The sequence below is a fragment of the Conger conger genome, chromosome 14, assembly GCF_963514075.1.
Source record: "Conger conger chromosome 14, fConCon1.1, whole genome shotgun sequence".
Lineage (NCBI taxonomy): Eukaryota > Metazoa > Chordata > Actinopteri > Anguilliformes > Congridae > Conger > Conger conger.
Genome location: NC_083773.1, coordinates 30,014,955 through 30,028,817, shown reverse-complemented (window position 1 = coordinate 30,028,817; position 13,863 = coordinate 30,014,955). Strand labels below are relative to the sequence as shown.

Genomic DNA, 13,863 nt, shown 5'->3' with positions numbered 1-13,863 from the left:
ATCCTGTAGCGTAGTGGTTAAGGTACATGACTGGGACCCGCAAGGTCAGCAGTTCGATACCCGGTGTAGCCACAATAAGATCCGCACAGCGGTTGGGCCCTTGAGCGTGGCCCTTAACCCTGCATTGCTCCAGGAGAGGATTGTCTCCTGCTTAGTCTAATCTACTGTACGTCGCTCTGGAAAAGAGCATCTGATAAATGCCATTAATGTAATGTAATGAGCCTCATCTTTCTGCAAGACACAGTCATGACGTTAAGTATGTGACTTAAATATGTTCAGTAACAACAGCAGCACGCAGGCAGCAACTGAAATGAAACTTAAAGCTATTTTTTAATACGAAATATTTTTTTAATGCAAAACACATATTTATACTCTCTTTATCCAACAGGCCCCGCCAGAGAGGGATTTTTCTGGCGTTACAGTATATTCCACTGACGCTACCTGTCTAATGGTTAACTGAAGAAAAAAAAAAGATTTGCCCAACTCCGCACACAGGGGGAACTTATTCAGGGTCAAAACTATGATGGTTTTTCAATCACAACTTTTTATTTTGTGAACTTTGGAATGACCCATTCAGGATGGACCTTGCTCTGCTGTATGCTGAAAGCATTTGACATTTAGGCAGTTTCTAGCTTGGACTCCGCAGGAACGGGGCAGCAGACCGGTTAGCGCGGGACTGACCTCCCACGGTGGGCGGAGCCAGCAGCGTGTCGTTGATGCGGAGCAGGAAGAGCAACAGGACCTCCCAGGTCTCCCGCACCATGCAGGCTGACTCCCTGGCCAGCTTCTGCACCGCCGTCAGAACCTGCTGGCACAGCCGGAAGTGATTGGGGCTGTAGTGTTCGGGCCTGCCGCAGGGAGGAGGAAACAGCCGGAGAGAAAAGAGAAACAGTGGGGTTCAACAGGCTGCTCTTTTAGCAAATACTACATCTCTGACTGCTGCTACATGAGTACACATATTTTCAAAGTCATTCCATTCTCCCATAAAGAATGCTCAATTTTTTCTTCAATGCCAGTTACACACATTCCTCAATTTCGCATTGTAAAATGTTGTAAAGGACACTTAAGCCAAAGAATCCTATTAGATATTCGGAGCACACATGAAGATTTGTTTGAACTGTATTAGAATTAGCAAAATAATTATAATTTCAAGGCTAAAAATAGCCATTGGTTGGTAATTAGGCTTTACATGTTTTTCCTTTGTATCTACAAGAAGGCAGGGGAATGCAGCAGATGCAGTAATCTATCAGTAAAACGTATTAGTGCGAACTGCAAAATATGAAGACAAATATAATATTGTGCTACATTTTCAAAAATAATTACCCAAGAGTATGGTGGGCTGCTGAAAAATATGTTAATGATAAAGGATATGTTAATAATAGATCCTCACAGGGCTCCTTCCAGCGATGCCACAGCACTGCAAATCTAGGAAGGCTAATGGGCTAATAATAAACAAAACCGGCCTAAAAACCAAACTAAACAAACAAATTAGTACTGTACATTACAATGTACACTTGTAAATGGAACTTGACAAATTAGAAATCAGAAATTATTTAATATAAATGTGTTCAGCAGTTTTTGTTGACAATATTTCTGGCTGTGGAGAAGATGCTTTCTATCCACAGATGTCCTGGGAACATGCAGTTACTTTCTTGGGGGTAAGTTGTGCTACCCAACGTCTTCCACCATTCACTATCGGTCATTCTTGTGAGCAAATTGCCATACCTTTTTTCTGTCCCTATTCAACTTCGAAAGCAGAACTAATATGCACATTTTTTATTAAAATGTATATTAAAGTATGACAGCCATAATCCAGTATATTAACTTCAGCATGGATCCTCCTCAGATTTGCTCGTAAGACTTAATGTGACAAACGTTCTCACGCTACCTAGGCAGGAAGAGGTTGTGGAGGTGTTTGAGAATAGTCTGCACATAGAGGTTGGGCTCCTTGACGATAGGCTGTGGGATGGAGTCTCGAGGAGCCACCAGTGCCATGATCCAGTCAGTGTACACGTCCACACACAGCTTAACAGTGTCTCCATCCAGAGGTAGGGTGAGGCCATAGCACAGAACTTCCATTGTCCACTTGACCTGCGTGGACGAGATCAAAAACATCATCACTTGTTGGTTTATTTGTCATTCATTTTGGTGGGGTTTTGTTTTTTCATCAAAAGTGCAGTAAGTACAGACACTGTCTCTTTAACAAAGGCACCCCAGATAAGAGCATCTGTCAAATGCGTAAACGTTTCCATAATTTGCTTAGCAAATGCCCTCATGCAGTGTGACTTAGAGTTTGCATACCACTCATTCATACAGCTGGACATCGACTAAAGCGGTAAAGATTAGGTCTCTTCAATGGTACAATAGTACCCTGGGATTTGAACCTACACGTTTTGCATTACAAGCTCCCAATCTCACCACTTAGGGGCTAGATTAGGCTGACTTTGATAGCTACTCTCACATAGGGGTTTTCAAATGAGGAACAACTGGGCTACAACAATCATGTATTTCTGTTTGAGCTCCCTCACATACTTCCTCTGGTATTATTCTGTAAAGGCATCAGCCTGAGGTTATGGAATTTGCTACCAGACCTCACTCACGCTCCTAGAGAGCTCTTTATATCACTTTGATCGTCATGAATTATGAAAGTAGCAGAGCAGTGACGCAAAAAAAGGGCATGCAAGCGGCCTTTGGCAGACGGCTTGAATTTTTGCCTGCCCTAATACAAACAAACTTATCTAATAAGCTTTGCCTAATATGCTAAAAAGGGCCTTGGACTGGGTGGAGAAACGACCAGTGAAATTACTGGCAAAAATGCCCCAGAGGATACACAGGAAATCCTTCCACTGTTATCACTAGATGCAGAAGCTCAAAACAAAGAGCTAGGGCACAACATGTGGAAGTGAGCACGTTACTCAGACAAAGGATCCACCAAGAAAGTTACGGACAGTCTCACAAATGATAAACAAACGGTTGTTCTGTGTAAGCAGCTCAGTTAAAGTGAGACCCTAACAGCAACAGTTGTCATACCTGGAGCAATTTTCAGGAAGGTCATGTGCCATATATTTTTCTGACAGTCACATGGTACTAACAATAACTGAAATCCCAAATATGCTTCTGTGTGTATACTCAAGAGCCCAGGGAAAGGCTGTCTAAAGCTCTCTAATCTAGCCAGCAAACACGGCTGACTCTTCTAATCTAATTACCATTTTATCCCAGTAAGACATGCTGGCCAAATATTGGAGCAACCGGTCTTTTACAACAAGAGACAAAAAGTAAACTCGGGAATCCTTTCTTGTCCTTATCTTGACAAGCCAGGCTCTCCGATTCATTCAGTACTTAAAGGGATTTGGCCAACATCCAAAAACTCCTAACAGAGAAAAAGTGGTGGTGCACTGTGCTCCTCCACAGCCAGCAGGTATGGCACACCTGAAGGATTTTCACAGTTTGATTGGCTCACCTATATGTCATGGGTCAGAGTTCAAAGAGGGGACACTGCTATAAATGCCATGAAGTAAGGCTTTAATGGGCCCTAAGAAAGGACTAGCATGCTGCTCTTCTTTTTTGCACAAATGTATGCAAAACACTTCCATTAAAGTACAATATACTGACAGGGAGCTTTTTGTAAAAAAAACCATCTGCAAGATTGATGCAAATAAAATAATACATACATACATACATACATACATACATATATATATATATATATATATATATATACACACACACACACACACACACACTCATCAATCACTTTATTAGGTATCAATTAGGTTTATTTTTAGACTTCTACTGCTGTAGCCTATCCACTTATGATGCGCTGTGTATTCAGAGATACTCTTCTGCAAACCACTGTTATAATGTGTGGTTATTTGCAGTACTGTCACCTTCCTGTCAGCTTTGACCAGTCTGGCCATTCTCCTCTGATGTCTCTCATTAACAACATGTTTCTGTCTGCAGTACTGCTGCTCACTGGATTTTCAAAATAGCATTCTTTGCAAACTCTAGAGACTAGTGTGCATGAAAATCCCAGGAGATCAGCAGTTTCTGAGAGTTTCTCAAACCACCCTGTCTGCCACCAACAATCATTCCACGGTCAAAGTCACTTATATCAATTTTTTTCAGATGGTTGATGTAAACATTAACTGAAGATCCTGACCCGTATCTACATGATTGTATGCATTGCACTGCTGCCACACAATTGGCTGATTAGACTGCATGAATAAGTAGCCTAGCTGTAATAAAGTAAAAATGTTCCTAATAAAGTGCTCGGTGAGTGTATTTAAAATAGAAGCACAGCTAACATACTCATTCTTGGCTCTATTAAGCATGATTTACACTTCATTTAGGGTCGGCGTGGCCAAAATGATGTCACATCCACGCGGCTGGTGCATAGTATAGGGTAGGACCCTCGGACTGTGGGAAACTCACCTCCTTGTCAGTTTTGAGTAGACTCTCGGTCACTGGGGATCCGAGGGCGGTCCCTAGGGGGCGCACCACTGCGTTGGCCACATCCCGCCCCACCGCCGTGGGGTATGTGTGCAGGACGCTCACGTGGCCCTGGTCACTCTGGACCACCAGGTGCAGCGACCGCCACTCCGAGTACATGCCGTCTCTCTTCTACTCGATCCAGAGGCTACCTGCAACACAGCGAAACTCTGCCTTTTAAACCACCGCCAGTCTTCTGTTATTACCACCATCCTTTACAGGCCACTGACAAAAGATGACAAGTAAATAGGGAACTTGTCCCTGGATGTTTTGACAATATGCTTCCGCTCAGCTCGCTGCAGTTCTTCAAAAGCAGCGACGACAAATTTGACACGAGGAATGGATAACCAAAATCCCCAAGGGTCCCAAGTCCCACGCTTTATCCATTGCTTCCTATGTAATAAAATACAATGCTATAAAAAAAAGTCAAAATCCATACAGCGATTATGACACGGTTCCAGCCTTACAGAAAAATTCCTGACAAATTCAAGGAAGGAGTACACTGATTTTCTTTCGATCTATTTTGAAGAACAAAACAAATTAATTATTCTGTTATGTCAGTGCCTCTGCTTTATACCCAACTGATAGCCTCAATCTGATTAAGAACTGCACAGTCTAATGAATACCAGAAGCCTTACTGACTGTAGACTGAAATTAGCCATCCCCTTCATAGAGTTCTTCAAGCAGAGTATAAAACTATGTTTGTATCAAAATGCCTGCTTCGGTCAAAAACGCCCAAACAAAAGCTGGTAACACAATGATCTACAAGGAACCGCTGGTGTTTTTTTAATGCATTAAACCTGATGAGAGCCAGGGGACCAGTACTAAAAATAGATGACAATCTGCTTATTTTGAAACACAGCAGAAAGGTCTAAAAAGGCAGGATTCAATGTAATCTGGCCAATCTTTTTGCCATGCTAACATAAATGTTAAACAGTCAGGGTGCAAGTATACTTCTTGAAAAGCTGTTTATGCATTTTACCACTGCAGACCTCGACTTTAAATTGAACATGCTCCCGTCATGAAAACACCTCTTCTCATGGAAACGTACACAATGTTAACAACAAAGCTAGGCAAGCGATTGTAGCAAGAGTAACGTTACATGCTCTGCATAGTATCCAACCGACAAGTGTTTTGTAATTTAGGCACAGGAAGAAAAAGGAATAAACTAAACTGTGTAGAAGCAATCGTTGTCAGCCGCAGCCTAATTCAAGACAATCTGAAATAATGGCATTTAAAGTACATTGGAGGACACCGTGCAAGTTAAATAACGTTACCATCCTGCCTTTCTATCCCTAGTCTAACATTACGACAGTTTTAATATTAATGGAAATCGTTGTGCCGGGGCAATAGAGGGAATAGTGCATATATACAGCGCTAGAGCCATAACATTGCATGTAAGGGGCGGTAAATCGATTGGGCTATGTTTCTTGTAGATACAACGTTAGCTCGCTCCCACGATTAAGGGGCGGAAGGGTTGGGCTCATTTCCCAATAGTTCGACACACGATAAACAATATAACTCCAGTCAGGAATCTAATACTACACTTAGCTAATTGCCTTTTGCCTATGTGCACGTAACAGTCTATCAACATTGAAAGCAAGCTCAACTGACCAACTTTCTTCAAACGAACTAATGATCAGCCAGCTAACATTAGCTTGTTAGCTAATCACACCGTTCACATAAACTGGCCGTCTGCTAGTAAGCTAGCTGCAGCTATAAAAACACGATCCACATTACACTGTGGTAGCTAGCTAGCTTTAGCTAACATTAACTTTAGCCGATTATATGGTAGCAACAAGCTGGCCCACCATTAAAACCCAAGCCCAGCAACAGTGACTTCAATTTGAATCACTCGACAAAGAAAGTAGCTAAACGTTTTCCAAAGTCTGCCTGTTTTTTTATTTTATTTATTTTATAAAAGACAATGTGTCTCGTTAGCGAACTAGCTACGGAGATAGCCTAGCTTGCTGGATAGCTAACGCTAGTCTAAGCAACTTCCTTGTTTCTCAAGTGGTTTATTCGGCTAGCTTAGTTACAACTAGTTGGGTAGCAAGATACGAGATACTAACCGGGTGTGTAATTTTGCAATATTGCCAAAATAAAATGTCAAATATCATACGTAGCTTGCGTTAACTTTAAACTAAAAGACATAACTTATCCAGCTAGCAAAGATAACAACAGTAGCTAGCTAGCTGACGTTAGCTTGCTACCAAATACTGTTTTGCACAAAGGTCATTTTTGGCAAGCTGGCTATCAAACTAGCTGCATAGCTAGTGTCGTCAAAGATGTAGCTCGTTGCTAGCAGCTAGCTACTGATCGCATGCGGAACCCGATGTCGGGCACAAGGTGAACTCGAATCCCCTGTTCCACAAGGTACAGGCCGCACTGCGGGATAAATAAAAACAGAAGCAAGCACATACTTGAATGTGCACGCATTACCTGTATCAGAAAGAAAGGCTGACATATCAACCGTCCGTGTCTTGTCAACAAATATCGTTTTACAGACCAGGATACTTCAACATCATCACAGTTGCAAGACCACCGACACAAATATACTTCTCCGCCCCGTCTCCGTCCGGCGGAGTCCGGCACTGACACTGCGGGATCGGGAGCCGCCGCAGATTGCCGAGGGTAACCGAGAGCAGCGCCATCTGTCTGTGCTCAATTGGGGAAAGGTACTGATCCTGTCAGAATTCTATCAACATTGTGCAAAGGAGTTACAGTAACATTCTCATATCCATCAATGGTCTAAAATCTCAGAGAAAATCTCAACCTACCATCATTCGAAACTTGATAATTAACCGTTATTTACATTTGCACTTACAGCTAAACACGTGGTTATGAAGCAATCACCAAACAGAATGCTATTCCAGGAATTCACTAATACTGTTTATTGATACTGTATGTCTGTATTAAACTTGGAGATATTAATTTTTATCAACTAAAAATAATTAATAAATAATAGATTATGTATCTTTCAATAGGCCTAACAGCACACTTGTATTGAGTGAAAACCCGTGATGTAGCACGGTTCATTCATTCATTCATTATCCTAACCCGCTTATCCTGAACAGGGTCGCAAGGGGGCTGGAGCCAATCCCAGCATACATTGGTTGAAAGGCAGGAATACACCCTGGACAGGTCACCAGTCCATCGCAGGGCACACACACCATTCACTTACACAGTCATACCTATGGGCAATTTAGACTCTCCAATCAGCCTAACCTGCATGTCTTTGGACTGTGGGAGGAAACCAGAGTACCTGGAGGAAACCCATGCAAACACAGGGAGAACATGCAAACTCCACACAGAGAGGCCCCGGCCGACTGGGATTCGAACCCAGGACCTCCTTGCTGTGAGGCGGCAGTGCTACCCACTGCACCATCCGTGTAGCACAGTTGAGAAGTGGTTTGTGTTTTGTGCTGTTCATTGCTATCATTAATGATAGCTACCTATGAACCTTTGAGTTCTTCCTGAAGAGAGGGCATTTCTTTAACCATGTTTTTTAGTTCAATTTCCCAAAACAGTTATTTAGCGATCAGTCATGGTCAAAATAGCATGTACACAATCACACAGGAGCTTGAGAAAAGAAATACAAGACAATCAGCCACATGGTGCTTAAATTATTAATTTATCCCCTCACAATAAAAAACTTCAGTTCAGTTGACTGAAGTGGGACGTTGTGCTTTATGTGGTTTGTAGTGCGTGCAGAGGTGTGGACAGGGAGAGACTACCTCTCCAAAGAGAAGCATGGTGGATAAACTACCTTACACCCTTGTTCCTGGTGGCCTCAGTGTAGAACTGTCTCTTCTTTTTTTTTTGGCCTTGTAAAATAATTATTTTGAGTACCAGCAAATCATTGAAAGTTTTTAAGTATGTTTTATCTTAATAGTCATACAGTCCTGTGCACATTATGTGGAATTATGCACCTATGGGCTACATTTCTGTATGACCAATGTTGTGTTTTTCTGTAATATTCTCAATGTAATTGATTTAAACTGATTTATAGACTTTTTTGACTGTCATATATGCTAATCCTCGCAACTAACTTCAATTACCCACCTGAAATCAATACAGATTATGTAGGAGAGATTTGTCTTCAGCAAAAGCCATTGTGAAAAAGGCTGAGCAGTGAAAGGCATCCATGCATTGCCAGGGTGAAAGATGTATTCATTCTGAGAGTGCTTTCCTCTCCCATTACTTAAGAAATATTTGTAGATGCAGCCCACCAAGCTCCACAGTATTACCCTCAATGGTGAGCACTCTTTCATAGAACACATTCTTTTTTAAATAAAAATCTAGCATGAAGGCCAAACCACGTGACCTACTAATCCAACATGGTGGACTTGTGTCTCTGGACGTCTCGTGTGGTTTTCATTAGCCTTCCATTTAAAACAATGTTGAGGGATGGCACAATAGAGACAAATTAAGGCCTATAATAAATATCCATCTCTTTACTCATAAATCTACAGAGGCTGTATGGTGACAGGAGGCATGTCCATTAGTGGAATGTTGCAGGGTTAGGTTAATAGCTTTGCCTGCCTTGAGGACCTGCAGCTCAGCGCTAAACATTTTTGCTTCCTACCCCATAATCACTAATCCTATCTTCCATGGTGTGATGGGGGAAGTTTTGAGGTGTCATAATCTTTCCAGTTTATCCCAGGGTTTTATCATTGGTTCTGTCTTATTCCCTCCTTCTACCAAATTTCTTCTTCTGTCATCTTCTCCCATGACTTATGAAACACAACATTCATTCTCACCTCTTCCCCTTCAGTACTGTACACTGGTCTCAACACACAATTTAGTTTACCTCCAAGATATATTGAGCCAGATAGAAACTGCCTCTAGCACAATTGGCTAAGACTGAGATGCTATACTTCCCAGCCAACTCATTCCACTGCTAGACTTTCTCATGCTGGACGGCACCACAGTGAACCCGTTCATGTGCTAGGAATCACAAAGTGATACTGGGCAACAAATATCACAGCAGAATGTTTGACAGATTCTATAATGTTATAGATATACTGGAACTGTGGAAAGATACAGTAGCTTAGATGAAAAGCGAAGTTTTGTTTACAATGCTAATTGTTGGTTTAACTTTACCCTCATTGATGACAGATGGGCCTTCTGTGCCTTCTTGGTGATATCACATGTTTGCATTCCTGAGACTAACACTGATGTTCTTTGCTTTATGTTTCTCTGGATGAGACTGTCTGCTAATAGAATGGCTTTTCCTCCTACAGCATATTGCTGAGGAAAGTTGAAGGCCTATCATTTCTGTTAATCATGCAGAAGCATAACCACCTGTGTCTATGGCTGTGGCTACGATAATAAAGGCATGTGATATGAGAGAAGGTTGGGCCGTATATAAATAGAGGTGCCAATGGAAGTTTGGGCAGTATAAGGTGCATTATATTTGTGGCACATGGAAAACATGACAAACAAAATATAATATATTTTAAATAAATATAATAAGTGCTCTCTAATCATTTGGTTTTTCAGTCATCTGCTTTATGTCATAGTAATTAATTGACGGCAGGTAAATGTACGGGGAAATGCAGGACATTTTGAACAAAGAGCATCCATTACAGGGAAAGCCTTTCTTGGCTGAAACACAGGATGTCCGGGCTAATAAGGGACTGTTAGCAAACCTACCCTTGTTAGCTTGAACAATGCAAGCTTGACAGAGATACCATCTGTTTTATTATGTCACACTGCATGCCATACTGGTCAAAATAAATTGCTACATACCACATTTTTGGCTGACTGTAACCAATAATAAAAAAAGATCAGCAATAGGGCAGGAATGGGTTCATTCCACCTAGGGTATAGGGTGGATATTAGCCTGCCATAGCTCTTAAAATGATTGCATTATCTTCTTGTGAGTTAGGCGGCACGGATGGTGCGGTGGGTAGCACTGCCGCCGCACAGCAAGGAGGTCTTGGGTTCGAAACCCCGTCGGCCGAGGCCTCTCTGTGTGGAGTTTGAATGTTCTCCCCGTGTCTGCGTGGGTTTCCTCTGGGTACTCCGGTTTCCTCCCACAGTCCAAAGACATGCAGGTTAGGCTGATTGGAGAGTCTAAATTGCCCATAGGTATGAGTGTGTGAGTGAATGGTGTGTGTGCCCTGCGATGGACTGGCAACCTGTCCAGGGTGTATTACTGCCTTTCAACCAATGTATGCTGGGATTGGCTCCAGCCCCCCTGTGACCCTGTTCAGGATAAGCGAGTTAGGATAATGAATGAATGAATCTTCTTTGAAGGATACACCAGACATCCTTAGGCTACCAGTTGCCATAGAGAGATACCAGTAAGCCTCTCCTCCAATCGACACATGCTATCCTGTTGCACAATCTGGCTCTCGGGCAAGAACACTTGCTTCTGTATAGTACATACAGCAATAGTCAGGGTGACAAAGCACTGCTAGTGATCCCAAAGTTCAGCAGAAGGTAACGTAAATATAAAGTACACTGAGCTGAAAGTTTCAAGATGCAGACATAGTCACTGCGAGAAGATAATTAAGATATTGTCCTTTTATTATTATTTCTGGAAACTGTACATGATTGTCAAAGTTTAAAACATTTCTAAAATGTGTATCTCTAAACAGTGCCACAATGAAACCAACTGACACACTCCAATTGCACTAACTGAAGAATTTCCTCTCTTGCTAGATACAACATCTAATTTAATGTACATTGTTAAATGAAGACATGTCAAGTGTCAAACTGTGGTCCACTGTGGTATTGGGGTGAGTCAAGTCATTAAAAAGATCATTCTGCTTGGTGCCTGGTCCTTGTGAATTCTGAGCAATTTGTGTTGTTATTCTGAATGTGTTTTACTGCAGTCAGCATTCTGTTTCACAGCTAGCATGCGTGTATTGACTCCCCAACAGAGACAGGGGTTGTTGGGAGACAGTCATTGTGCCTGGTGACTCATTTCAATTGGTCCCATTCTGCTAAGAAATGAATCACTCCTAATGGCTGACGGTGTGTCTCTGTCGAACACCACACAATCCCAACTTCCGTGACTTAACCATTCACAAACCTCTTTGCGCTCTGTGCAAATAAGGGTTGTGGGAATTATACAGTACTTCTCAAATATAAGTTGTCATGGTGATATTTATAAAAGGTTTCTATATACAGTAAACTGTTATTTTGATAATAATTATATATGTATGTCATGAAATGTTAGGCTGTAATATATGACCATAAAAGCAAGCAAGAAACAGAAACTCCAGCTACATAGAGGAAGAAAAGCATTATATTATGAAGAAAGATTTATAGACCAATGTCTGTTTCAGAATTTCAAATCTTCATTCATATTTTTAGATATTTTTGAAATAATATTTTTTTGCTGCTGCGGTATTCTACTCCATGTACATTGATAGTGTAGCAAAGAGTCCTTTTGTTTGCAGTATGGTTGCTATAGAAATAATTCAACAATTAATTACACTTAAATGCACAATTTAACAAAGGATTATATAGCATTTTGTTTAAAATGCGTCCCAATGTTATACTGTTATAACATAATGTCAAAATGTCTATAACACCCTGGTACCAACCTTTAATGCTGCATTCAACCACATTGAGCCAAATGTTGTCCTGATCTGTGCAGGTGGGCATGGATGTGTATATGTTACCAGTTCAGATTTATGCCAAAGATTCAGACAAAAACCGAGGATGCGAAAGATCATGTTGCAGCATTGTAGCAAAAGGTTTGTATGAATATGAAATATGGCACCAACAGTCATTCCATGGTGAAAGTCACTTAGATCACATTCCTTTCCTGATTCTGACATTTGGTCTGACAAACAATTGAATCACTTGACGATGCCTGCATGCTCTTATGCATTTAGTTACTGCCACACGATTGGCTGATTAAATATTTGCATCAACAAGCTGGTGTACAGGTCTACCTAATAAAGTGCTTACTGAGTACAGTAACACCTGTTTTACCATGGGGTATAAAACAAGATTATGCATATGAGTAATCCAGTAGCAGCAGTCGTTGTAATGAAATGAGTTGGGACATTCAGACAACTGACCTTGCCCTTTGCTGAGAATCCAAGAGTCATGCGATGGATGTACTGTAAATATAAAACAATCAAAAAGTCAAACCTATAACTTTCCACTGTGTAGTCGATTGAGGAGATAAAAAGTTCTGGAACAACAGTTACTTTTTCAAAGAAGAGGATGTTTACCACACCATAGCACCAAGTAACATGGGAAAAGTTGTTGGTGATCAGTGGCATGAGTAGGAGTAGGCAAAATGTTAATCAGGAAGCACCTTTCTCATGCTCAGTGTGCTTATCAGTAGAGGCAGAGAAAAGCTGAAAGTCCATATTTACACTTTCCAGCAGATAAATAATTACAGTTATACAGTTTATTTTGCATTTTGTTTCATTCTGTGATGTGATTATGTTCATTTTAAATCTAAATTGCAAATGATGTGCAGAAATAAAATGAAAGAGTTAAAAACTAACTAACAAAAAAAATACATTGCCTTCAAAACATTTTAGCCCGCATTTATTCATTGTTGTTTTTTGAATGATACAATTCAACCATTTGAATAACGCATAATTTTATTCTATTGTTATTATTCTATTCTTGAGCAGAAGGCCACTAGACAAGAGCATTCATTCGATATTTTTAATTATTCAATAACGTGTTATGTCAGCACCAGTCCCTCTGTATCCCCACTACTCCTACCCCATTCTCTCTGGTGCATTGTGTGGTGCTGGGATGACAACTAGCAATTCAGCTCCAAAGAGACATGTGAGGAGATGGTGTCAGACTGGTGCCCCCCGCTCACCTCCTCTACTAATGTACAGTGCCACGAAAAATCGATTCCCTCTGTTATTGCATAAGACCTATTTGTCACACCGAATGGTTTTTAGACAAAATGTATTATTATATTATTTATATTATTATAAGCAATCTAAGTAACACAAAACGCATTTAAAATGATTGTTTCATTTATTTAATGAAAAAGTTATCAAACACCCATATCACACATGGGCGGCATGGATGGTGCAGTGGGTAGCACTGCTGCCGCACAGCAAGGAGGTCCTGGGTTCGAATCCCCGTCGGCCGGGGCCTCTCTGTGTGGAGTTTGCATGTTCTCCCCGTGTGCGCGTGGGTTTCCTCTGGGTACTCCGGTTTCCTCCCACAGTCCAAAGACATGCAGGTCAGGCTGATTGGAGAGTCTAAATTTCCCTGCGATGGACTGGCGACCTGTCCAGGGTGTTTTCCTGCCTTTCGCCCAATATATGCTGGGATAGGCTCCAGCCCCCCTGCGACCCTGTTCAGGATAAGCGGGTTAAGATAATGGATGGATGGCATATCACCCATGCGACAATGTAATTGCCCCCTTAG

The 13,863-nt window shown here is 41.4% G+C and overlaps 1 protein-coding gene across 12 annotated transcripts in view; it reads right to left on the bottom strand.

The window, feature by feature from the left end:
• The window catches only part of ralgapb (Ral GTPase activating protein non-catalytic subunit beta), a 32,803-nt gene extending 25,710 nt beyond the window's left edge, over positions 1–7,093 (bottom strand). For all 12 annotated transcript variants that reach the window (XM_061219511.1, XM_061219512.1, XM_061219514.1 and 9 more), the window contains exons 1-4: positions 6,931–7,093; positions 4,432–4,640; positions 1,889–2,091; positions 682–848 (exon numbers count right to left, since the gene is read on the bottom strand). In XM_061219511.1, coding sequence (XP_061075495.1) covers positions 682–848; positions 1,889–2,091; positions 4,432–4,608 — 547 coding nt within the window. In that variant the 5' untranslated portion in view covers positions 4,609–4,640; positions 6,931–7,093. The remainder of the gene's footprint in view (positions 1–681; positions 849–1,888; positions 2,092–4,431; positions 4,641–6,930) is intronic.
• Positions 7,094–13,863: the final 6,770 nt, after the last annotated feature.